Source organism: Clupea harengus, chromosome 7 (assembly GCF_900700415.2).
Source record: "Clupea harengus chromosome 7, Ch_v2.0.2, whole genome shotgun sequence".
NCBI classification, from domain to species: Eukaryota; Metazoa; Chordata; class Actinopteri; order Clupeiformes; family Clupeidae; genus Clupea; species Clupea harengus.
Genome location: NC_045158.1, coordinates 8,017,593 through 8,043,331, shown reverse-complemented (window position 1 = coordinate 8,043,331; position 25,739 = coordinate 8,017,593). Strand labels below are relative to the sequence as shown.

General features: G+C 41.3%; 2 protein-coding genes and 2 long non-coding RNA genes across 5 annotated transcripts; all 4 read right to left on the bottom strand.

Moving 5' to 3' along the window:
* Positions 1 to 78: 78 nt before the first annotated feature.
* On the bottom strand, positions 79 to 716 carry LOC122133000. Its single transcript, XR_006152481.1, has 3 exons — positions 662 to 716; positions 370 to 423; positions 79 to 141 (listed from the first exon to the last, which is right to left on the bottom strand). It is a non-coding gene; the product is annotated as an uncharacterized LOC122133000 (long non-coding RNA).
* A 4,006-nt stretch (positions 717 to 4,722) lies between these two features.
* On the bottom strand, positions 4,723 to 6,519 carry LOC116221002. The gene is made up of 3 exons (XR_004163963.2): positions 6,472 to 6,519; positions 5,335 to 5,379; positions 4,723 to 5,246 (listed from the first exon to the last, which is right to left on the bottom strand). It is a non-coding gene; the product is annotated as an uncharacterized LOC116221002 (long non-coding RNA).
* A 2,856-nt stretch (positions 6,520 to 9,375) lies between these two features.
* On the bottom strand, positions 9,376 to 11,928 carry LOC116221001 (collagen alpha-1(XII) chain-like). Of its 2 annotated transcripts, XR_006152474.1 has the most exons (5): positions 11,860 to 11,928; positions 11,030 to 11,243; positions 10,645 to 10,752; positions 10,400 to 10,453; positions 9,376 to 10,080 (listed from the first exon to the last, which is right to left on the bottom strand). XR_006152474.1 is itself a non-coding variant. In XM_042708145.1 (3 exons), the coding sequence occupies exons 1-3, from the start codon at positions 10,780 to 10,782 to the stop codon at positions 9,976 to 9,978; spliced, it is 297 nt and encodes a 98-aa protein (XP_042564079.1). In that variant the 5' UTR covers positions 10,783 to 10,816; the 3' UTR covers positions 9,376 to 9,975. The 2 variants fall into 2 exon arrangements, 1 of the variants encoding a protein (XP_042564079.1); XM_042708145.1 differs by lacking the exons at positions 11,030 to 11,243; positions 11,860 to 11,928 and having other exon boundaries at positions 10,645 to 10,816.
* Positions 11,929 to 13,596: 1,668 nt separating this feature from the next.
* LOC116221213 (collagen alpha-1(V) chain-like) lies at positions 13,597 to 24,227 on the bottom strand. The gene is made up of 6 exons (XM_031571190.2): positions 24,038 to 24,227; positions 22,352 to 22,471; positions 15,548 to 16,126; positions 14,574 to 14,618; positions 13,880 to 13,999; positions 13,597 to 13,797 (listed from the first exon to the last, which is right to left on the bottom strand). The coding sequence occupies exons 1-6, from the start codon at positions 24,104 to 24,106 to the stop codon at positions 13,597 to 13,599; spliced, it is 1,134 nt and encodes a 377-aa protein (XP_031427050.2). The 5' UTR covers positions 24,107 to 24,227.
* Between the last annotated feature and the right edge of the window lie 1,512 nt (positions 24,228 to 25,739).

Sequence of the window (25,739 nt, the reverse complement as noted above, 5' to 3'; positions counted from 1 at the left end):
CCAACATAATGTTAAATAACATAAAACATTTGATTAGCTATTAGCGGTATGATCATCTGTAAGGGTGTACTCTGATATTTGACATACTGGAGGTCCACTCTTGCCAGGCTGTCCAACATGGCCTCTTACACCTTGGTCCCCCTGAGGGACAACAAGTGACATGGGAGCTGCTGTGATACAACGCAATATGTGAAACTGACATACAATGCCAATTAATGTTTATTCATAATCATCAATAATAATCTCTGTGTGAGCTTTGGCAATGTAAATGCTTTATTGTATTAATGCTAATACTTACTGGACTCTGAAAATCAGTATAAAAAACATAGAACAGAATGAAGAACAAGAACAATGAAGGTCATTTCTCACCCTTTGGCCTATGTGACCTGGTAGTCCACGTAGACCAAAAGCTCCTGGGTATCCCTGTGAGAAGATTATCTCTTTAGACACCCATAGGCTGTGATATTTGTGCATACAGACATTTACTGTGTCAGATGAATCGGTCATAAGTTCATGAAAAAAAATCAATAAGTCAATGAAATTGCATCATGGTAATGAAAAATGAACCAAATTTATCACAATTATTAAAAATGTCACAAACAAGGACTCAAACAATAATGCATGTCAACACCTTGTGTCTAGCTGGACAGGTAACACTTACATACATGCCTATAGGCCCCTGAGGTCCATCTGAACCAGGCTTCCCAGAAAAACCCTGTAGTTCAAACCAACAGAAAGTAAATATTCATTACAAAAAAAAATATACTGTATATATATGACATATGACACATATGACTGTCTTGAGTAGAGCTAAATGTTGTGGCCAGAATCTAAAAAGACGTTTGCCCAAGTATTGTGAATTTCCAAATGAGCTCAAAATTATTTTGAATCCAAAAAACGAACTAGACATACAACATAGCGGCGCACAATATGACTGCCACAGAAAGAAAGAGGATGAGCAACAATTAAATGAAATTACATGATATTTTCCATTCATTTAAAAGTGTGTTATCTTGAATGATTACGTTTCTGGCAACAATAGACTAAAATGTTTATTATAGTGAGTTGCGATTTGTGGTTCTGAGAACTGTCTAGTGAATATGAGCATGAATGAGCATTGAATATAATACTAAATACATTACTAAATGTAGAGTAAATGCTACATATAGGCATACAAGTATCAACATTTATTACAGGACAGGGTTATTCACTATCATAACAATACGTTTAAATATAGCCACAACCAGCGATCATCGGGGTCCAAGCAGAATGTGGCCTCAGCAGGTCAAAGAGGACCATCTGAATTTTGGAAATGTTATGTAAGGATTTAAAGACAAAATGAATTTTGAATATGACCAAACCACGTGAGAGGAACAGAGGAAACATGTTGTAGCTTGTTGTAATAACATCTTATGGCTGATATGTTTGAAATTGGGTAAATAGCCTCCTTAAGCCTACAAAATTTGTATTGGCTGCTGAATTTTGATTGGCCGTTAGCAACGATTTTGTTGAGTGAGCCAAATGGAACTTTAGGAGATGTGAGCAAATGTAGCCAAGTGTAAGAATACCAAATTTCAAAATTGTAGCTTAAGTGGTTCTTGAGATACTGAAATGTGTCAGTTCCAGCACCCCCTATGGACAAAATGTCACAAAATTGTGTGCATCCAAAGAATGTGGTAGTGATGCAGGGTGTCAAAGTTCCTGAAGTTTGAGCCTTTACATCACAAGATACTGGCTACATTTTCTCTTTGAACATTATTCACTAGGTGGCGCCACTCCACAAATCATAAACAAAACTATTTTCGAGCTATTGTCCAGACAATGCTTTGACCCTACCCGACTTCAGGGACCGTTAGCACAAAGAGAAACGCACACCTAGGGACACAAACCTTCTATTCTATATTAGCCATGTGGGGCTACAACCATACCAAGTTTCATGTGGATTGGTGAAGTGTAAGTATATGATATCGCTGACCAACAATTGGTGAAAAATAAAGTGGCAGAAGGAGGAGAAAAAAACAACCTTTGACAAGTACTATATGACAACACACCACAAGTGCTGGTGGCGTAGTGGCAGTCATAAATAAGTGAAATCACTGCATCAGTGATTAGACTGAAAAGAAAACATCATGAACATTTCTTTCCTAAGTTGTGTGGTCGGACCTACCCTCTCACCCGGTGAACCCGGAAAGCCATTTTGTCCGGGATGTCCAGGAGAACCCTGTGAAGATACAATAATAAATCCTTCCAAAAATGTATCATAGAGAACAAAGAGAGACAAAGAAACACAACCCATCAAAACACATTCTAACTTGCATAAGCTACTTCTTAAATGGTTTATTTTACATTTTACTCAGACTCAGGCTAATGAATGTTTGGTGCGCAGATTTAATTTCTGCTTGATATTTCAGCTCATGTAGGGCTAACTTAACCGACTTTAAATATCAGTTAATAGCGTTATATGTGGACATCAATCATCATCTAGAAATTAGGAATGTGAAGGGGATTTCATCAGAATGGGGAAGGCAGTGTTGCTGTTGTTGTTGTTGATAAATATGTAATCAGAATCTAAGATTGAGAAGTCAACATACTGGGCTACCAGCAGGTCCTCCTTGTCCTGGTTCTCCAACTGATCCCCGGAGCCCCTAAATATAACGGAATAATTATATAAAGTTAGTCAGACATTACACTGAAAGAAGATCACACTGACCTCCACTGCATAATGTGAGAACCGGTGTAGGTTCTGGGCATTCTTGAAAAAGCACTTCCCTTTGGCTTCACAAACTGATAGACACATTGACCCCATTAAACTCTTTGTGACCTCAGGATGATATTTACAAACTTGTTAACTTTTACCGCTGCTCTGTCCCACACTCTCATCCATTTTGTCACTTGCTGACATTTATGTGCTCCTATAAACAGGAGGAGAGATGAGCTGTGGCAACAGAGCTAGTAGTTAACTCCGCATAAAAGGTTCATCTGATACTCTGGCTGACCAGTAATTAACATGTCTGAACATTATTGCTCCTGTTTACGAGAATGCATAAATACTTAGGATTGTGTTGCCCTTGCTGACTGCAACAGGTGACTTTCAGTCATCCCATGAATAGGCCATTGTCTGTTTATGTGTGTGTTCTTGTTGACATTTTGACACTCCGAATTTGGTCCATCAGCATTACTTCATAGTTGGCTAGCATACATCAAGAATTTGTGGATTTTGATCCTCCCATAATGTCAACTTTGACACCATCCATGAAACAGGTGAAACATCATGTACTGAACATAGACTACTCAAGTACTACAACTAAAAGTAAATACCGGTATTTGTGTTTTCAAAGAGGATATTCAGATTTGAACAAACCTCCACTCTCCTCTGAAGAGCTCCTTTAGCAATGCCAGTAGTCATAGGTCTACAGTAGTATTGGTAAACTAAGCCCTCCTCATTTGTGCACAATCTTGGTAAAGAGCAAAAGACTCACAGTGAGACCTCTATCTCCGGGACTGCCAACAGACCCTACTGCTCCCTGTCAATGACAACCAAATGCATATGTGAAAAAAGTTTTTTAAGGTTAATAATTCATCTGATTACATCAAATCATTCCCAATTACCAAAAGATGCTGCCATGCTTAGATGAGCATAAATTATGTGTTTTTTGTTATTGGTATTGACTGAATATTAAGTTATAAAATGGGAACCTGTGTACCAGGCTTTCCTTCTGGTCCTTCAATTCCTGGCAGACCCCGCAAGCCCTGTAAAGAGAGGGCACAATACATAAACTTGAAAAAATGCACGGTGTCTTGACTCATTCGTCAATGAAACTCTTCTGGGTGAAACAGATGAAAGATCCATGGGTGGAATCCCATCCCGTTTATGTAAGCATAGGTTTGAAGAATTCAATGAAGGTTGGCGTACAGGAATTCCGGGTACACCTCCGGGACCGTTCTGTCCTGTTCGACCCTGAAAAGAGTAAGGACAGGACTGTTAATGGAAGTATGTCAACTTTAATGCATTTTCATCTGAAATTTTAGCAGCAAGAAGTCAATTTGATGATGATTTGATGAAGTCTTTGATTATTTAATAGATGACATAACTTGCGATTGATTGTGAAGCAAATACATAACACACATAGAAGGCTGGTAATACCGGCCTGTACAGCACATGGTCATATTGAGGAGAATATAAAATCAAGAAATATTACCTTGGGTCCTTTCAATCCACGACCGCCATCACGACCAGGAGTCCCTCTAATGCCCTTAGGGTCAAATAAAGAATAAGTGATGAAATGTATAGTGAGTGTCATTTTCAATGCCACTGATGACAAATAGTAAATACTTCTTCCAACTTGACGAAAGATACCTCAGGATAAAAATGGAGCATATCAGAATAAATACCCAATTGCTTGGTAGAAAAACATTTACTGCAAATCACTCATGAGCAACGAAGCAAGGCTGACCTTCGGGCCTTCCATCCCAACACCTCCCTGGAGGCCATCCTCCCCTTCTGTACCCTGGATGAGAAAAGATGCACAATCATCACTAAAGTGAACACACATTCAACACATGTCTGAATCTCAGTTGAAGAGGCTGCATGTTAAAACCATCTGTTTAGCTGTTGAGTGTCATGGTTAATCGTCTCACTTATGTGGGTGAGAAAAGATCAAGAGGCGCCCTTGCCTTGCTCCTGTTGATTGGTGATTTTACGCATACCTGATTTCCTGTCGACCCCGGTCGACCTCTCTGACCTGATGGGCCAAGAAGGCCAATCTGACCCCTCTCTCCTTGAGGTCCCATTACACCAGAGACACCATTAGGACCCTAGCCAGGAGAAGAGAGAGAAAAAGAAAGTGCTATTGCATGGTCATCCATATTATGCGACTGTATTGGTTTTGACATTTTTAACACTGGAATGATCAAGCTGCCAAGTACTTGTAATCATGTGAGCAAAACTCTTTAAGAAAAATATATCAGATCCATTCCAGTCATAAATGCTGACTATTGTTCTGGTGTCTGGCTCTGGTGTCACTGATCTCTTTGGAGTTACTTTCAGACTTAAGTGTGTGCTATCTCTCATATAACATTTTACCTCTCCACTGCTGCAAAGTAGCAACAGGTATCACTCTCTGGTGTGATAAATGATTAGATTTAGGTCTCTGCTGAGAAAATCTATCTATACGGTGTAACAGAATCTTTACTTTGTCTCCTTTAGGTCCAGAATCCCCCTTGTCTCCATCATCCCCCCTCGGGCCCTATGGAAGAGGAGTTAGTCGGGTACATCACACACCAGATCATGTTGTTATGAGAAACCACCGAACATAAGATGGCAAGAGATTTTACCGGGTCTCCTCGGAAGCCATTTTGACCAGTGGTTCCTATCACACCCTGAAAAAGAGAGGATAGGCTTTCATCACTTCCCCCAGAAAATGACACAGAGAGGTGACCACATTGTTTTGTGAACAATTTGTCCTTTTTTCTATCCGACAAATGGGCGGGCTGCTTGCCGTCTGTCTGCAGAAATGGGATGCATGTGCTTTTAGCATCAAAAACACCTATGACACTGAGTCACACAGAGATGATACCACAGAAAATAGAGATGTTTCCAGGAAAGTCATTTTTACCCTTCACAAAGCCTGAAAAAAAAAACATTTATTTCTATAAATAACGTTAAAGAATAGCACCTCAATCTACGTATGTAACTACCAGTAGGTGAAGAGTCTTTCAACCACAACATCGCACTAGATCCTCGTTAATTGATAGTCTTCAAAGAGTGTGCACAGTGGGTCCATTATTTGTTTATGTGTGTTTTCCTGTTAACATTTTGACACTTCAAATTTGGTCCATCAGCAGAAGAAATATCCATTTATTTCTATAAATGACAAGGTTAAAGAACAGCTACTCAATCTATGTATGTAACTACCAGTAGGTGAAGAGTCAGTAGGCTTGATTACCAAAGTCAGTATGATGCAAGCCACATGTATGACTGTAATCTGGTAGTTGTGGTGATGTGTCATGAATCAATTGTTGGACTTTTGTCATCTGACTTAAGTTTCCAACATTTTTGACGTATTCATTGGACAGGAGGTCGTCTTGAAACCAGGGCCTGTTAAATGTGAGCAATCCATCATGTACTGTAAATGTAAAAGTAGAAAGCTTAAGCACTTGGCCTCGGTAGAACATAGGTTGTATTGGGTTGCACTCGGGAGTGTGTGTGTGTGTATGTGTGTGTGTGTGCGCGTGTGCGAGAGAGATACAGTGGAGAGTGGTAAGATAACACTATAAAAGACAAGAGGTCGCTCAGCCATTCAATAAATAAAATGATTATATTTTTTAAATATGTAATCATGTACTACAGTTCCTTAACATGCCCATAAATTGAAGGCGTATATCTGGTTACTGTAAGCTAGTATGTTTGCCATTCCTAAACGCAGTGATGAACTTACTATGGTCAGGAGGAGTGTTCTCTGTCTTACTCACCATCGCGCCCTCGATGCCCTGCAGTCCTCTGTTACCCACTGGCCCATCTGGACCCTACAGACAGAGAACATGTCTCATGATGAGAGTCCTGCTATTCAGATTAACCTGATTATCACTCCCCGTCATATAGACAAAGAAATAGACAGCAGGCTTTGCTGTCATTTAAAAAAGTGGTCATTTTTGAGAAACACTGACGTTAGGCAAGGCAAGGCAACTTTATTTATATAGCGCATTTAATGCACATGTGCAACTCAATGTGCTTTAACATTGTATTAACATTGTTGTTGGTAACATTGTTACTCAACATGTAGAATGCACTTATAGCATAGCAATTACTTACGATGTCACCTTTAAGACCCTGAGGACCATCCAAACCAATCAATCCCTGTGAATAAACAAGAATATGACATTTTGCATAGTGGGTTCTGATGGAGATAATTTCCAAACACTGTTAATGACTTAAGAATATAATAATCAAGTACTTATATATGCCTTGTATTATTAATGACCTAATATGAATCATGTACTTATGTAAGCAGGAACATGGCTTTTCTGTGTTTCTGCGTGTGTAACTTAGAATATTAACTTAGTCTGCATATGTACAAGAGCATGTTTAGACCAGAGGTGATAAGCTTCTTCCGACCTTGTGCAAAACCGCCATCCTTGCAATATAGGGAAGCCTCGGACGTCAGAGATCCACCACGTGGTTATCCCTACTGAACGCTACATTTCTGTCTATATAAACCTTGCGTGATGTGTTTATCAGGGCTTCACTTTCAGCCTTGTGCTGGGGGTGAGCCCGATTGCAATTGTTGTTTGTCTAATAAATATACTTATATGCAGCTCCGGAGTCCTGAGGTAACTAGGGTGAATTTTGGTATATAATGCAAAACAGCATTGAATGACTGCACCAAACTTCTTCAAACATCCTTCAACTTCATGAATGTCTATTCTCATATGGTGACTGAAGCTTGACCCACATATGGTTCCTCATTAGGTAAAACATTTTGACTGCAAGAAACAAAGAGATCCTTGGCAGGCAAAGGGTGATTCTACCCAGAGTCCATTTTAAAAGGGCGTATCTCCTTTCATCCAACTCATGGTTACACAGCTTTACAGTTTCTGTGGCCTCATCATTTGCCAAGATCCCATGGCAACATTTCTTGTGAGAACATCTGGAGAAGAACGAAATGTATAAGGACAAAGGAGGAGAGTGGGATGTTTATGGTGAGTTTTCACATGCGCTCTGTTTTAACGAGGTCTCCACAGACAGAGCGTGGGGAGCTCACTATTGTGTGCTCCTGAGGCCAGGACTCCATAGCAGGGCAATAACATGGCTGCCACTGGCTCCCCAGCAACACTCTTCACCACTGGGCTAACACCCCCCATCAGAGGATGCTTGAGTGAATACAGCCGCTAATGGTCTACTTTGTGAAAAACAAACTGCTGTGTGTACACCAAAAGTGTGCAAGACACAAAAAATATGTAAGAGAGCACGGCCCTACACCAACAGGTTATAGCAGTCAGCTAACTAATTCGATATTAATTTTGATGTGACCCTGGGTTTTATGCACACCAAAGGTAGAACTCTTTTTTTCCTACCATAGTCACCATGGCAACTTAGACAGTCTGAGAAATTTGCTCTGATACAGGCCATGCTCAGAATAATAAACAGGCAAATTCAGGTCATAAACAGGTGTCACGCTAATCACCTGTCATTTAGGTCATTGCCCCACTATTCGGAACTATGACCTTTATGTTCCACTCATTGAATGTATATAGACCCTCTGTATATAGACTGCTTCCAGAATTGGAATAGAGGACAGAAAATGCCTCTACCACTTTTTTAGAGGAAAACTATAGCATAGACAATATTGAGCTCCTAACACTCATTGCACCATGTGTATGCTGAATATGATGGCCAAAGTTAAAAGAATGCAAACCTAAACATCTGAAGTCAACATGACTTCTTCTTCCTATCTGGTGAGCTGCATCTTTATGAAAGAATGAAATGTAGTGTGTATCTTTAAAGCCAACCTACTTGAGGTCCTCTGGGGCCAGGAGGTCCCCGAAAACCCTCAGCACCAACAGGACCCTAGAAGACACCGATGCTGACGGTTACAGCAGTTTGCAAAAATAAGCAACACATTATTTTGCAATAGAAGAAAATTACAACAGATTGTATTCTATACTATACCAGCGGGCCTCTGCGACCAATTGGGCCAGTGGGTCCAATATCACCCTAGAAGTGTAATGAGACAGGAGCAGTCACTTATTGAGAAACCATTTTATATGTGCTATGGAATTTTAATTCTAATGAATTTTAAAGCTCACCTCTGTGCCGTTTACTCCTTGTGCTCCGACCATGCCTGTGACTCCTGGGGCTCCCTGTTACACACACACACACACACACAGATAGACTTAACATCTATTCTGGCTAAAGGGGATAAATAGGTGTTACTTCAGGAATTGACTGAATACACGGTCATAACAAACACTGAACAAGTGTATGCTCACCACTGCTCCTGGTGGTCCTGATCTGCCACTACGTCCAGGAAGACCCTAAAGAGACACAGGAAATAAGAGACATTAAATAGCCCAAGGGCAAAGGTTATTATTCAATTAAATCAGAAACAATTCAAAGTCAATTTAGAGTTACAATGTTCAAGTTACACACCTCAGGTCCTGGTAGCCCTGGAATCCCCTGAACACCTCTGTTGCCAATGGGTCCCTAGGTGAAAATGAGAGTATCGATATGTACATGTGTTAATTAATGCATAGTGGTAAGCCTAAAAATAATTTCTATCAGATTTATGAAACTAATAAACCAACAAAGTATGATACAAGTTTATACTTTATACAATATGGTGTACTTCTGACAGAAAGAGATTTTTTTTTTGTTTTACATTTTACTAACCCTAAATCATGTTCATCTAGTAACTATACATACAGATAGATGTACTCATTAATTAATCAAGTACGAAGTACCTGTAGATGAGTACCTGTTGTTTACACTTTTTTGACACATCTGTGTATTACTGCTGTACTTACAGGCGGACCAAGTGGTCCTGGTAACCCTGGTTCTCCTGTGGAGCCCTGGAAAACAAAACAGCATAGCTCAAAAATACTCACCACTTCATGTTTTCATTTTCAGTCCCTGATGAAAGGGTAAAGAGTCAAGGAAATACAACAGTGCAATACACTATGTGGAACATTTCTTCTCAACACAGAAGTATATATGCATCACATTCTTCTCAAATGTAACCCAGTTTTTTCAACTAGTATGGTATTACTATGCCAATATTTGATACTTACAATGTAAGTATTAATGCAAATGGTAAATTGCATCAGATACAAACAGCCATAGCCATACTAAGTACATGAAAAGACAAAGATTGGACACAATCCCATTCACAACTTTTTATGTTCCATTTCTTTCCACATGGGGGCGATATATTTCAGACTTGGTAATGCATGACCCCCTTGGAGAGTGCATGTGTGTTTTTAAACATATCTCTTAAATTCACTCGTACTGAGAACTACATGATCAGTTACCTTCTCTCCTTCTCTCCCTATATTGCCACGAGGGCCTGGAGCACCAGGGAAACCCTGTTTTTGGAAGAAAAACATATAAAATGGAGGCATCAATAATTTCATTCATTTATCTGTTCAAAGATCCATAAATCTCATCAGTTTAACTTAGAGGATTACATCTATATATTACAAAACATGTGTGTTATATATAGATCCACCATCTGTTTTTAAGAGAGAGAGTTTGTCTTTGAGTAACCTCTTATCTCCCAACATCTACTAACCATGCTACTGACATGCTATCCATTTTGTTATGTCACAAAGATGAATAGATGGAAATGTATCTATGGAAGGATGACAATACAGTGTCAGTGGTTTTGCTTGTGAAGTCCCGTACCTCTTCCCCCGTCTCTCCAGTAGGGGCACACTCTCCTTTGTCACCCCTGGGACCCTGGAATTATGGAGGAGAAAGGTGTCCGTCAGCACTACAATGGATTCATTTGTGCACATTATGCATAGAATATCTACTGGATATCCTGTATTCAAAATATATGGGAGAATTTGACCTCTTTGGATCTGACTGCCTGCATGGTACATAGGAGGTTGGGGAAATACCTGTAGAACACAGGTGCTGTCTCTCACCTTTAAGCCATGTAATCCTGGAGGTCCTGGAGTTCCATCAGGCCCAGGCTGTCCATCTCTCCCCCATTTCCCTGCTCGTCCAGACACTCCCTTAGGCCCAAAGCTGCCCTGTAACAAACACACTGGACACTGGAACATTTCATCTCTACAAGTCAACAACACATAGCACACGGCATGCGATTGCTTATGCTCATGACAGTAATGCCCCCATCTAAATGTGGCCATTTTAGAGCATGGTTTAAACTTTATACATGTTGACCTTTCGTTGAGATACGAAACCCAACACCTTTTGCTGTTTCATCTGAAAGTGATGTAGCAACAAGTGCAAGCACAAATGGTATTTCTGGATTCTTTGTGTGCCATGTGACGTTATAAGAACCATTACCATGTCGCCTCTGCGTCCAGGTATCCCCCTCTCTCCCGGGTCTCCTGGAATGCCCTTATTCAAGTGCACACACACACAATATAGGAATAAATATTTCAACCAACACTAACCTGGGTTTACATGTACTACATGTACTTTAGTTTGTAAAGACTGCACTTACAAATGGGCCAGGCTTCCCCATCTCTCCAATTGGTCCAGGAGGGCCCTGCTCTCTCTGTAGGGTCAATGGGGGGAGGCATTAGACACAACTTAGCATCAGGCATATCCGTATGGCCTTTTAAAGTTTGTGGTCTGTTAAACCTTTCATCAAGAGCTTTACTTTGAAGGTGGCAATGTGGCAGTCTTGCCTCCAATCTTGTGTGTGTTGCTAAAGTTGCTTGTGTGTGTTGCTAATGTTGCTTGTGTGTGTTGCTGTGTTGTGTGTGTTGCTAATGTTGTTTGTGTGTGCTGCTAATGTTGCTGTGTTGTGTGTGTTGCTAATGTTGCTTGTGTGTGTTGCTAATGTTGCTTGTGTGTGTTGCTAATGTTGCTTGTGTGTGTTGCTAATGTTGCTTGTGTGTGCTGCTAATGTTGCTTGTCTGTGTTGCTAATGTTGCTTGTGTGTGCTGCTAATGTTGCTTGTCTGTGTTGCTAATGTTGCTTGTGTGTGCTGCTAATGTTGCTCGTGTGTGTTGCTAATGTTGCTCGTGTGTGTTGCTAATGTTGCTAACAGTAGGAAGCTACCATAAACCATTATCTTACACTGACATGTCCTAATAAGCACACAACCCACAGAAGATAGGGTGTTTTTCAATACCGAGTGTAAATGCTGGTATTTATGTTATACTTACAGGCCATCCTGAGTTAATAGCTTGAAAAAAAGATGTTCTCTGTTAATAGAACATAGGAAAGGTGTTAAGACACAGGTAACATATATGAACAAAATATCATGCATACATATGTAAGAGAGATCAGATATTTATGGACATGTGTAGCCCTAGAGGCTAAGAACGAGCTACCTTCTCCTATATGTTTGCCTAAGGTTTTAATCTATCACATAACATCTTGTAACATGTGCTGCATTGGTCCGCATTAGGATCCAGCCAAATGAGAAGCGCAAACTGCACAGTGTTGACAGCCCCATGGCTGACTCCCAGATGGCGGCTAGAGAAGGTGGCACAGTGTAAGCTGTCACTCTGGGCCATGAAAGTGAGTATCTGAAAATTACACACACATCTATATGGTCATACATACATACACAAACACACACACGCATTGCATACATGCGCCCACTCACACGGAAAACACATCTAGACACATGAGCAAACCTAAACGCTGGTCTATTGAATTGCCCAGGTCTCTCCTGCTTCCCTACAATATTTGTCTTGGCCGGAGAGCCAAGTCTTGCCCTGGGGCTGGACGTAAAGCTGCTGCTGGCCCAGTGAAGGAGAGGCAGAGACAGGATGAGAGGGGTCAGACCTCCCCCCCGGCACTCAGCCTCCTCTGGCCCGCCAGCCTGGAGGATCGGTGTGTGTGTGTGTGTGGGGGTAATTTAACATCTGTCAGAGCGACCCATGTGTGCAGAACTCCCAGGCAACACTAGCGGCATTCACACCGTATGCTGCGCGCTCGCCCCCGGATCACCATCAATGCAAACAAAGCCCGCTGCGCGGACGCATGCACGGCAGGGTCACAGGTTTAGCTTACAATGCTCCGAACACCAATCATCCTTAATTACTTCGAGCTGCCCGGGACTAGGCCGCAATCTCATTCAAGCCATATCCATCTAAATAAACTCCACACATTTGAGGGAGGACTTACACAACTGGGCCTGAAACAGGAATTAGCACAGGACCCAAAGGTGGATCACATGGGGTCTCAAGTTCTGTAAAAACCTTGAGATGTTTGCACTGGATATGAAGAGCCATTGGTAAATATCAGTGTCAGTGTATGTCAGAATCTTCTGAATCACACATCCCCAGCATGCAGTGCTTGTCTGCCAAATAAACGACATCTTTCAAAAATGAAAATGCGATTTGTTTGAAAACACAACATCCATTGTATGGAAATGTAATTACATTCAGAGCATCATTACTTTGTATAAAAGCATGATTACAATGGAGATGAGTCATTATGGTTGTGTCAGACACAGATTCTCCCAAATCAAAGCATGGCATACCTCGCAAGAATGGCATACATTACAGTATTCCATGCTGAAGCACTTACTTGATTGCAGCTATCAACCTCAATCATGACAAAAATCCATATCGTGACCTGCTATTTAAATTATCTAATCCCATCCAACAAGCACAGGGGTTCAAGAATTTGGAACCCCACAACACGAGTGCATTGACATAATAGAATCCAATTATCACAAGTCCTTTGAGGTACGAAAATGCAAAAGAGTACTGATGATTAAAAATCATTTCTGAGGCAAAGACCAGCAAATCCTTCACATGAGCTAGCAGGCTAATGCAACACTGCTTTCCTTGTGTTAAAGGCTTTACAACTGTCCCACAACTGCTTCCAATTACATCACTGTAAATAGTATTTTGGATTGCGGTCTCAAGGAGATCTGAAATTGAACATCAGTAATGGTAGACCAGCCTGGCACAGCCACAGAGATGGCAGGTCACTCTCAGGTCTGGACCAGTGGGCGTCAGCCCTGCAGTGGAGCGCTGCCTGTTGCCAACAGCAGGTCCTTGTGAGCTGGGGCTGGAGCCCTGGCGACGGCAGTCCCAGCCCTGGCCCAGCATGACTCTAATTTCCATGTCTTTAGATGCGTCCAACTGTCATGACTCAACCATTGCTGGCATGGTCTCCCCCACTGAAGACTGCAAAACGAGGAGTGTAAAAATAAAGCTGACCAACCCTAAATGCCGCCCAGTCCTCCGGGGTGTTCCGCCACAGATAGAGAGACGGCAGGCCGGGAAATCCCGGGGGTCCCGGCTCCCCCCTCAACCCGACCCTCCCAACTGGGCCCTGGGAGCCCTGGAACACAGCAGAAATCATTCATGTCAAATAATGTGATGCCCTGGAACACAACAGAAATCATGTATAATAATGTGATGCCCTGGAACACAGCAGAAATCATGTATAATAATGTGATGCCCTGGAACACAGCATAAATCATTCATGTCAAATAATGTGATGCCCTGGAACACAGCAGAAATCATGTCAAATAATGTGATGCCCTGTGTGTCCCACGAGACAGAGAAGCAGTGCAGCTCTTAACTGTCCTCTGGAAGGGCAAATTATTATGATTTGTCACGCCATTTTATGTAACGGATAAACATATTGTCTCCATTGTGCTTGCTCTAAGGGGGTTCAGGCCCTGGTCTCTGTGTAACGCCTAGAGACAATTTTGTTTAAGTGTTTTATAATATAAAAAAATGACATTGAATTGAATTGAATTGAATTGGATTGAATTGAATTGAATTGAATGTAAGTCACAATACTAGTGAGTCAAACATATGAGCTCAGCCCACCATAAGATTTGTAGTAGTGAAATTACACCTTTCTCTCTTTGAAGATAATGGAATGAATTGATGTACTGATCCCATACCTTGTCACCTTGAAACCCAACAAAACCTTCACGCCCAGCACATCCCTAAAGAAATGAAACAAAAGTTAATAATCAAAATAAGCGAATACAACTGAATGACAGTCTGATTTAAAAATAACAAATGAGTCCTTGATATCATGCCAGCCAGCTGAATCCACTGGCAGATGTTATATGTCCTTTTTTGGCAAGTCCAATTTTGGTAAGTGGCTGTGAGCTTTTGTAAATACTGATTCTCTGGTTTGTAATTTTGCAAAGAGCAACATAAGTGGAAAGTGTATAATTAGATGTCAACAAAGCCAAAGTGTATATTTAGATGTCAACAAGAGGAAAAGATGTGGGCATGGAATGAAATAAGCAAACTGAATCTAAAATGTAATGTGGCAAACAAATTACTTATCATTATAAATAAATCCATATTACAATTCACTCTGACTTGTTTCATAATACAAATTGAGAGCTGTATTATAAAAGCCTTAAAAAAAAAGTTGGCAACATCACTGAATCCCACCTTCAAGACATCAAGTGTCTACTGTGCTGACAGATAAGAAAATCACAGTACATGTAAATCCTTTGGAGATAATGCATATTTCACATACCATGTACATCAAGCACTGGGTGAATGCCTGGGAATCGGTGAATGGTTATTTGTTCAGAAATGCTGCACAGTATGATCCTAGTCTTTTGGTGGTTCTCATGCTATGCTATCTATAATAAGCAACTTTTATACATAACATTATACGCATAACTTTTATATTTTATATTTTATATTCTACCAATACAGGTATGATTCCACTTGCATTTACATCCCTTCATTCGAAAAGTATACACAGTATGTTTCCTATTAAAAAAGGGACCTTGAAATAAGACTGGTATGCATAGACGTGATATAGACGTGATAATGACCAGTATATATACACATTAATGATCAATCATCAGGATAGTATGTATGCAGGTCATATGAGGGGTGAACTCACTCTCCGCCCGGGAGGCCCAAGTGGTCCTGGAGCTCCTCTCAAGAGTTTATACGGCCTTCCATCCAGACCTGTGATAATATCTCCATGCTTTGGAAAAGCCTGCTGCACGGTGGCGTGCTCAATGCCAATCACTTGGATCCTGTCCTGTCCTCCATAGTCCTCTGTGGCCGTCTTTGGTCCATTTTTCAAAGGGTCAGATGATATAGTGGGTGGCAGGAGGTCCTCCTCAGTCCTCAGTACGTTTCGGTCAGGCTGTTTATATTGGGTTTCAGTGGGGTGCTGTAAGGACTTTTCTAAATCAGTGGCAGAGGGTGAATCAAGGTCAATGATGTTGTCTAAAGGTCCCGTTTGTGTTTTTCTCCGGTCTGTGCTTGTGTTTTGGCTCAAAGCTTCAATAGAGGTGAGAACTCTCCGGTCATTGGTTCCTTTGCTGGTACTCTTTGTAGTGATTACTGGGGGTTTATCAGCTTCAACGTCGTTCTCCACCGTAAAGCTCACATTCTTAAGGTCTAAGGTGTGAAGATCCCATTTTGTGTTATGTTTTGTTAGATCACTGACATTCAAGGAAAGATTAGGGACCTGCCAATAGTAAAAAAAGGGAATAAGAGTAAACATGTAGGTGAGACAAACCAAGGAGTGAAACAGACAAAACAATTAGACAACTGTGGCAAGTTTGATATAACCTGACATGAAACATATAGCAGCTACATTACATGACTGTATGCATCTTTGATTACAACTATTCTGGTTGAGGGAAAGATTACACTGGGAAGCAATTTGTGCCTGCAAACATAATTCAGTTGAGACCTGATTCAAAATACCACATTATTCTAAACAAAAGACCAGAGGAAAATCTCAAATCTCTGCGTTCATGAATGACTTTTATATGTGCTATTAGACCATGAAGTAAGCAGGGTAAGATTGCCAAACTGATGCCAACCACTCGTGAAAAAAGAATTTCTGCTTAAAGGGGCAGTTCCCCCCCCCAAAAAAAAGAGTCCAGTTGATTGACAGAGGGAAAATGTATTGCTTAAATCATCAGTCCTTCTGCCTTATCTGTTGTAAACAATAGGCGTCTATGTAAGCAGCAGTATAAACAGCAGTTTGCTTTGAAAGACAGCACTACTGAGATGAATGGACCACTTGATCCCCTGTAGGGTTAGACACTGTTTGTCCAGCTAATCTCTGGACCCTCTCAATGTTATGGTGCACTGTTTTTTTTCTTGAGCAAAGTGCATAATAATAGTAACTGGAGAACCATATGAAGCAGTAGGACATGGACATCAGTAAACACTTTGGTTAGTGTTTACACTGGATGTTGTTCTGAGTTTGGACTGATGCTGAGAGGAAATGAGGTCGTTTGAGTGGCATAATGTGTATAATATCAAATGATGGCGGAGGCATTTACTGCTCCAAAATTTCCGAAACACATCTTCCAAACACGGGCGATCGGAGGTCGTTAGTTAATGGGCAATGATTATGTTGGATGTGATGTTGGTATGTGCTGATAGCATCAGTGATAACAGAGCTACAATGGTGCTTTGAGCTTCCTGTTGCTCCAGTTCCTCTGACATTTTGATTCTGATAAGAGTGAAGTAGCAGACAGAGGCATTGTGCCGTTTTGGGAGGACCTAGGTCCCGTTTTAAAAGATTGTCTCCTCCAAAGGTTCCATTAATTATACCTCTGCCATCAGCCTCTCAACTAAGCTAGCCAGATTGATAGATTGTACCAGGCACACTCTGTTCCTCCACTTAAAAGCCAACTGGCATCAAGAAGGCCATTTTGGTTAAATTATTTCATGATGAATTCATAGCATACCATATGAATACATATACAGTACATAGTTGAGGCAACTCAATTAGCAGAGAAATTAGCAGTTCTTATACAAAGCCATCACAATTATCTGCACATGTTCTGACAGCGAAAACACACGCCTCTATCCACCCATTGTGTAAGTGAGTAGCCATATTAAATTATGTGAATTGTGGGTCATTTGATGTCTTAAATGTCAATCAGATTTGGTTAGAACAATTACAAAGGCCTAAAATGAAGGTTAAAGAGGTTACGAGTAACTTATCAAGAAAATCCATCTTTTACGGGAAGGTCTATGCCTCAAGGTCTTTAGCTGTTAAGGTCACCTTTAAAGGCTAGAGTAAAAAACATTGCTAATCAAGACCATGTCACAGATTGCCATGGGTCACGCCAGAGGGAGACATCTGACCCCCAGAGAGAGGCTTCCCCTCAGCGGCATGTTGTCAGTGCGAAGCGTGCCGGCCTCATAAATGATGTGGGTCATAAATCAAGGTTGTGACACGGGTATGAAGATTATCGTTGTTGGCCATTTGTCTGCTGATGCAGCTGGGCAAACAGCATGAGTCACTCTGTGAGTAATCACACTGAGAAAATCTGAGGGGAAATACGCCGTCCTCAATGACAAATGAGGGGCAGGAAATGGGACAAATGGGATGTGTAAGGAACATGAGGAAATTTCCAGAAATATGTTTTCAATAATTGATGTCATTCCAAATGTAAAGAATAGTATACTGCTCACTGAGAAGAGTCCTGCAACAGGGGGAGTTATTACAGTAATATTCTAAACATCAATAAACGCTTCATTAAAAGGACATTCAAATGTATAGATATATCAATAGAAAATGTCATACTATAATGATATATTGCAAATATGAAAGTATAAACCACGCAATTTCATCTTGATTTCACACCAAAATAACTAACATAAATTATAATCTAGCAGCAAAGAAAACACACAGATATAAAAGTTATTTGACAGGGTTTAGTCCCCTACCTTATCACCCCCCAGAGAATCCACATATAATCCAAGCAGAATAATGTCTAGCATCACCCAGCCTCCGGTCCCGGATAGACAACGCATGACTGCAGGAGCTGAAAATCAGGTCTCTCTCTGTATCCAAACTTTTCCAACATGTATAATGGACGCTCTACTCTGCAGCACTATGAAAGCACGAGTCATCACAGACCCACCCAGACCCGACCCCAGCCTCCTCCCTGCCTGCCAAACCTGTAGGGTGGTGCACTGTGCTCCACCCCAGTGCTCCACCCCAGCCAAGAGCATCAGGAAGGATGTGCAGGGCTAACTATAGGGTTATTTTGTTATATCAGACAGAAAACAATTAGTGAAGGCTATTTCTGCACTGAGGTCTCAAACTTCATGTCCTTGTCTGCTGTTAGTCATTAAACTTGAGTGAGTAAAATCCATGAGATGATTTAACACAACGTTGCTTTAAAGCTACCACTCTTCATGAGCCATGGTCATACTTGCTCGAGGAAACTTAACAAAACCAAAACAGTTGCTCTGGAGAACTGAGTTCGCTCATTTTCCACTCAGATGGAAGAGACTCCAAGCCACTATGCTCCATGGACAGCTTTTATCAGTACAAGCTATCAGTGTACCAGCAAATTCTGTAGAGGATTGAGTAGTTTTCTTACCACATGTAAATTGCGAAACCCTTAATCCATGGCAATTAAGCAAAGGCAACAACAAAAAAAGCACTGTGGAGGGAAATGTCAAACCCCCATGACAATTACATCCAGAGGAAAGATGCCACAAAGAGGAAAAGCTGCAGAGATCTTCTTATTTCTCATTAGGGCAACCACTGAAGTGCTTTCCAAAACGCCTCATCACGTCTAATTAGATTGGAAATGATAATTTCACTGTGGAGACCTCCAGCACTCTGAATCAAAGCTGTGGGAGAGGAACGAGGCCAACTCCTTCAAAGAGGCAGGATTAGACCACGACGACTCCATAAACGCCAGTTCTAACCGTACAATATGGACCTTGTTGTTCTTTGACTCAACTGAATGCAAAGAGCCTTAGATTTTCACAAGTTTCGCAGAAGAAAGTTCCCTTCAGGACAGAGTCTCAAAATAAACTCCCTATCTTCACTATCGGCTATACGTACAATTTATAATTGCTTCCAGAAACACTTTGCAGCCAAGGGAGCCATAGTACGCACACACAGACATTTAGACATTGCAGAGGGGGGGCCTAATGTAGATTATCACTAATGTGATGAGAGAGGAACAGGTTACCAGAGCAATAAAGACACCATTGACACCTCCCTGACATAACATTTACAGCAGCAATTTATTTAGCGTACAACTGGGGCATTAAATTACAGGTCGGCGGATATAATGACAGGTTTAAACGCTCCAAGACCATAGACACTGATGATAGGTGAGCCCTGCCAAGGGACAGGAATACTGAGAGCTCTGATATGAAATAAGAACATAAGAACAGCGTGGGACACACATGGGGCTGCCGCAAGGCCCTGTAATTATTTCCCCTCTCCAGTGAGGTGTATTATCACACACAGGCCTCCACTTAAGAGGGAACATTTCAACTGTCCCGGTGCAACGGGGGGCTGGCAAAACCCTAGCTGGGCTAGCCGCAGAGCATCATGGGAAATCATGCCCTCATCATCTCAAGGCATGCCAGCAATGAGAGCATACACACTACACCCCATAGATGCGCCTTACCCAGAAGGCCTATCTGCAGCTGTGGGTTTTTGGCTTTGGCGCTTAGTAAGCCCTTAACAGTGTTACTTAAAACCCAATGCAGAGGTTTACACTATTGTACTGCATACAATAAACAATATCCAGATGTAAAAGTGGCTCTGGATGTCATCATTGATGGGAGGAGAAAAATTGCACTCTTCACAGTATACAGATGTCTGAGCTCCATTTGCCCAATCTTACATTAAGTAACCTGTAGCCTCAGGGCTTTCCTTAACCTGAAAAGCACACTGTGAGGTCATCATTTGTTATTTTATTCAGTTAGGCTCAAATGATGAATATGACTTTATAATAGCTTTCAGCACAACGGTCTCTATGGTTAGGTGGGGCAGTCACATTTTGCTCATGCTAGTATGTCATTCTATAACTTACTGTCATGCTTACCAGGAAAAGACTACATTAAATTAAAAGAGCACGTATTGGTCTGATTATCTGACGAGGACACTAGACAATGAGCAACTATCTACCAAAGTTTCTTACATGCTGAAACTGTATAAACTGTATACATTACTGTAATATTACTTCCTCCTGAAGAGGGAAACCTATCTAACTGTATCTGTGTTTGGGTACACCAAAGACCCTGCAGGTTTGGAGCCTTCCACTCTCAGATTTGAATCAGAGCTTTGAACACATACCCCATGGGTGGGGTCCTACTGAAACTGTTCCATGGCCTGTATTCTCTACAAATTGGCAGTGGTGTTTTATGGAGACAATAGTATTGCTTCTGTTTCTCCATTAGCAACTTGCAGTTTGATTTTATGGGGGCAATGCATCAGAAGAGCATTCTCTACAGGGTTCCTCAGACAGCAACCGCATACCCTGTAGGCCATGTGTTTTATTGGGAATAAACTTAATACGATTTCTTCACAGAGAAAAGGTTTGTTAATAGCAAGGCCAAATATAAACGATCCAGGCATATCTTTTTTAGTAGAGATATCATTGAGAATTACAGTGTGTGTGTTGCAGATCATGAAGCAAAGAATGTTGGCTTGTAATTGTATTAGCCTGTCCCTAACCACATAAATGCAGTTTCAAACAGGCATAATCCAGAACTACCCCCTCATCTCATCTGTCTAAAACAAGGCCCTCTATGAAAAGCACCAATGCTTTGCCACAAAGTCCCTACCCCTTTGTTGCAGTTCGTTCAATTGTAGCCAAGCAATTCCCATGACGGCGATGAATCAAATCACTTTTTCCACTTAGGAAAAACAAAGCAGTTTTATGGGAACTCATGAGAAATCACTGTAATCCCCTTGCATCCGTTTTGTCCATTTGCAGACTTCTGGGGCCATCCGTGTCCTCCACGCTCCAGCTGAGACCTATTTGCCCCATGTTGGGGCCACTGCCCATGGGCCATTTACAGCACATTCATTTCTCACTGTTCCTCTGACCCAACTCCCAAGGTAACAGTGTTCTAGCACCCCACTGTAGCTCACTGTCATTCAGAGAGTTATTAAAAGTGTATCTGTGCACGGGGATGTCTTTCACTAGCCTGGATACCAGACCGAACTTAGCCCCGCCCACAAATTATTTGGTCTGGCATTACTCCATTGAGGAGAAATTATCTGCGGACAGACATTGCCGTACCAATCAAATTGTCAAGGCGGGCTTTATACGATGATGGACAGATGATCAACCGTAACGTAATTAACCACGTCACCAAAGAGCTTTTGGGGTGAATTCGTTTTCAACAAACATGGCTGCCGTTGGAGAGCTGAAATGTGGTGATTCGAGTCTGTTTTAGAAGACATTGACAGCACATTCATTTTGAAAGAGGAACAGAGAAACGCGATCAAGGCATTTGTCGATCGAAAAGATGTTTTTGCCGTCCTTCCTACGGGATCCGGTAAAAGTTTAATGTATCAGCTGGCCCCATGGTCTAAGTTATGGTCATACTACGTTGCTCTGATTGGTTCTAGATATATCCAATTGAGCGAAGAGGCATTTTTTTCCCTGGTTCGGTTGAAACACGCCCCATAATCACAGCCCATTGGAGCGGTATCAGACTCATATTCTGACTAGAATTAGTATGACATCGTCAGGCTAGTCTTTCACAGTTGCCTACTCACCAGCCCATTAGTCTGTCTGATGCTGGGCCTCACATCTCTTGTCCCGTGCACAAGAATTTGGCCTTCGTCATCAGTAGAGCTCTCCGTGAGGTCTACTGGGTCGCCAGAGGAAAATAAGGTCCCCTGCAGTAAATTATGAGTGAGTTTATCCCTCTGTCACAGGGTCAAGGCCTGGTTTACCTGTGTTTTGTGTGTGGACCGCGGAGCCTTTGAGACTCCACACTCGGTGCTGTAGAGGGTGCAGTGATCTTTTGCGGTGTCTGAGTCTCCCATCAGGAAGGTCATCTGTCTCAGCTCTCCCTGCAGAGATAAGAACACGTCAGTGGGTTCCAGTCCGGGGGGAGCTGCACTGATCTGTCCACACAGATAAACACACACCTCTCCTTGACTGGACGTGGATCTAGTTCCTTTACACACAGCCCACTCCTTTTTTCTTTTTTTTTTACATATTTTGTTTCATCTCCTTGTTGGGGAGCAGCCACAAATCTGACACGATTGGATGACAGGTGATTCCCTTCTGAGGGGTGAGGGGTTTGGGCGCAGGAACACATGGGCCCTCTTTGCACTTGGCACTGAAAAGCGACGTATACTTGGATGTGGCCCATATTTTAATTTGAGAGATAAGTGGGGGCACATTTGTAATAGGAATGTGTTCAAGACTAGTTATCCTGATTCCAACATAGACAATAGGCAGCTTGGGTACTTCTAATTCCATTGCAGGAACAAAGAGATCTAACATATACAGTATATATGAAGGCATTAGCTTCATTCAGATATACTTTGCCTTTGCCAAAAAGATAATGTTTTGATCTCCATGTTCATATAACAAGGGTACAGTTTCTATATTTTCGCGCTCAAAGACAAACAACTGTGTCAAATGTTGAATAAACTGCATCATTCTAGGAGATCCTGTACTGCCAGCATCCAGTAGAAATTCACATATGGCAGCTAGAGAAACCAAACATTCAAAGCAACAATTTGCTTTTAAATATGCTATAGTTTTCTATAGTTGCTTATTCTGGCTTTGATAATGTTGATTGCAAATGCCATGGCATCTCAGAGCTTATCCTGATGCACTTGGTTATTTCTGGAAAAGCAATAACTCAATAATTGAAAATAATTTTGTGTTCATGTGTTTTCCTTTAATTCCAAGTGGAAATAGCATGAAATAGGTGACTAAATCATGAACATCCTGCAGACATTGTTAATATTTGTGAAACAGCTCATCACACAGACCAAGGAATTGCCATAAAAAAAAAGAAAAGTAGAGTATATCATCACATACACCTTGAAGCAGGCCATCGCTGATGTCCACAGACAGTGAGAGAAACAACACAGATGTTCTAGGTATGTACTGTCCAGTGCACTGATAAATAGCAGCAAGACTTGTCAAGCAGACCTAATATAAGTGAAGTATCACCAGAGTATGAGGACAGCGCTGGGTTCAGTGAGAGCTTCACACTGCCTGAGTACCAGCAGCTTAGGGGTCTGGGTTGTCTTCTTAAGGAGCATATTTATGATTGAATGCTGAGGATGATCAGATTCCAGAGGTACAGAAGACCCACACAGAACATAAAGTGATGAATTTCTGTTATAGGCACTGACAACTACACAAACCATAACTGAAACATAATTCAATGCGTCAGGAAAACATAAAAACCAAGGACATAGCACAGACAAATTCCCTGGCTCTTCCTGCTTGCATGCTTCTGCAAGCAATGTGTCTACTTCTTGACTCTTGACGTCTTACTGTATGTTATTTCATTAGAGTAGATAACATTAGAGACACAGTTGTTAATGAATATGATGAAAACGAATGCACAGATAATATAAATGCAACAGAAAGGTTTCTTGTTTGGTACTTACTTCAAACGGTGTCTCAAATCCTTCAAGGATCCCACCTACAGTCAGAAGTCCTTCAGTAGTAATGCCCATGTAGGGGTAAACCCACTTCACTCTCTCAACCAGGACACAGTCTACATACAGTGTCAGCCCTTTGGAGGACACTCCAATAGAGATATAGTGCCACTGGGAATCAGATATTGAAACCGGAAACCTAAGCAGTGTAAAAAGGAGTAGGAGTATGAATGAGTTGTGTGAAAATGTCAACATACAGCATTGACAAGTAAAAAAATGCTGTATGGTTTCACTATGAAACAGCAACAATTTTAGGAATATTTTGATTGAATTAATAAAGAATAAAATAAAATAAAATGTGTGTACAAAATAAATATGTAATGTAATATGTAATATATAATTGTGTCCAAATCATGACCACATTCTAAACACATTCAATTCTGTACCATTAAGGGGAATTTTATTGATTTCACAGAATTATAATCTATATTTTAAAGTGTTTGGTTATTGTGTGGGAGTCCTCTGGATTGACCCACTCGTAGTCTCGCTGCTGTGTGCTGATGAAGGTGAGGCTGTAGGGGCTGAGGCGGAGCTGCAGCAGGATGTGGTTTTGGAAGTTAAGCAGGGTCAGCAGGCTGCGGTCCACGTCCTGGGAGCTCCGCAACTGCACGAGGATGCTGAACTCCTCTGCAAACCTGAAAACGGCAGTGATGAACATGGACACATAAATGCACACTCACACAGATCATCTGGCCATTTCTGAGGTCTTCCGGTGCGGTCACATCAGGTGCTGTCAATTAGCTGCCACATCTTACACTAGCTTTGAACACCAGTTTGTGAAAGCTGAACTGTTGGATTAAAAACCTTGTCGTTGTGCTCTAGTGTGTAGGCCTCCCAAAGTTACCCAAAATATCATAGATCAGTTTACTGACTTCTTGGGTACTCTCCTTCTGAGTGTGTATAGAATTTTAATAGTTGGACATTTTAACATTCCTGTTTGTTGCCCTGGCTCACCTTTTGTCAAAGAATTCCTTAACAAAATCGACTGTTTCAATTTAGTCCAATCTATCACTGATTCTACTCTCAAATGAAGACATACTTCTGACTTAATGTTGTCACATAGTACTAGTTTACTTTGTGTGATCTTGTAGTGTTTAATATCCATTTACCGACCAATTGTTTTTAATGTGCATCTGCCGCATCCAGCCATCAGACATAAGCCCTCCACTGTCAGGCAACAGATAAGGAACTCTTACGGCTAGTCACTTTTGTGACCCTTTGTGGCCCTAAGATCCTCTGATGAAGTTTTACTGCTTTTACCTTGGTCCTAAATCATGCAATAAGCCTCCCATTTTATATCAGATTACACTAGAAATGTACTTTTACACACTGGCATTCCCTGGGTTTTAATGTGATGTCGTGCTCTTTTTAGTGCATTTTAGTCCAGTCTGAGGTTGCATTTTTTATCAGTGCTCTTAGTTCAGTCTAAGGTTGCTCTACGGTTGTTGATCAAGTCTACTCCCAATTCTAACTTGTTTGTTTTTAGACATAAGCCCTCCAAAAGAGAAAGAGGTCATTACGGCTAGTCACTTTTGTGTTTCCTAGACACCTATTTCTGAGTATAATTCTCAGTCAGACACTGATGAGCTAGTCGTTTGTTTCAACTCAGCGTGTACCTCAGTTTTCGATACTACAGCACCTAGGAGGTAGT

Coding starts and splice junctions, on each gene's coding strand:
- LOC116221213 (XM_031571190.2), bottom strand. CDS start 24,106: ATGGGCATTACTACTGAAGGACTTCTGACTGTAGGTGGGATCCTTGAA. Junction 22,472..24,037: donor GATTTGAGACACCGTTTGAA/GTAAGTACCAAA, acceptor TTATCTCTGCAG/GGAGAGCTGAGACAGATGAC. Junction 14,000..14,573: donor TTGGGTTTCAAGGTGACAAG/GTATGGGATCAG, acceptor GCTGTGTTCCAG/GGCTCCCAGGGCCCAGTTGG.
- LOC116221001 (XM_042708145.1), bottom strand. CDS start 10,782: ATGTTCCAGTGTCCAGTGTGTTTGTTACAGGGCAGCTTTGGGCCTAAG. Junction 10,454..10,644: donor CAGGATTACATGGCTTAAAG/GTGAGAGACAGC, acceptor CCATAATTCCAG/GGTCCCAGGGGTGACAAAGG. Junction 10,081..10,399: donor CTGGAGAGACGGGGGAAGAG/GTACGGGACTTC, acceptor TTCCAAAAACAG/GGTTTCCCTGGTGCTCCAGG.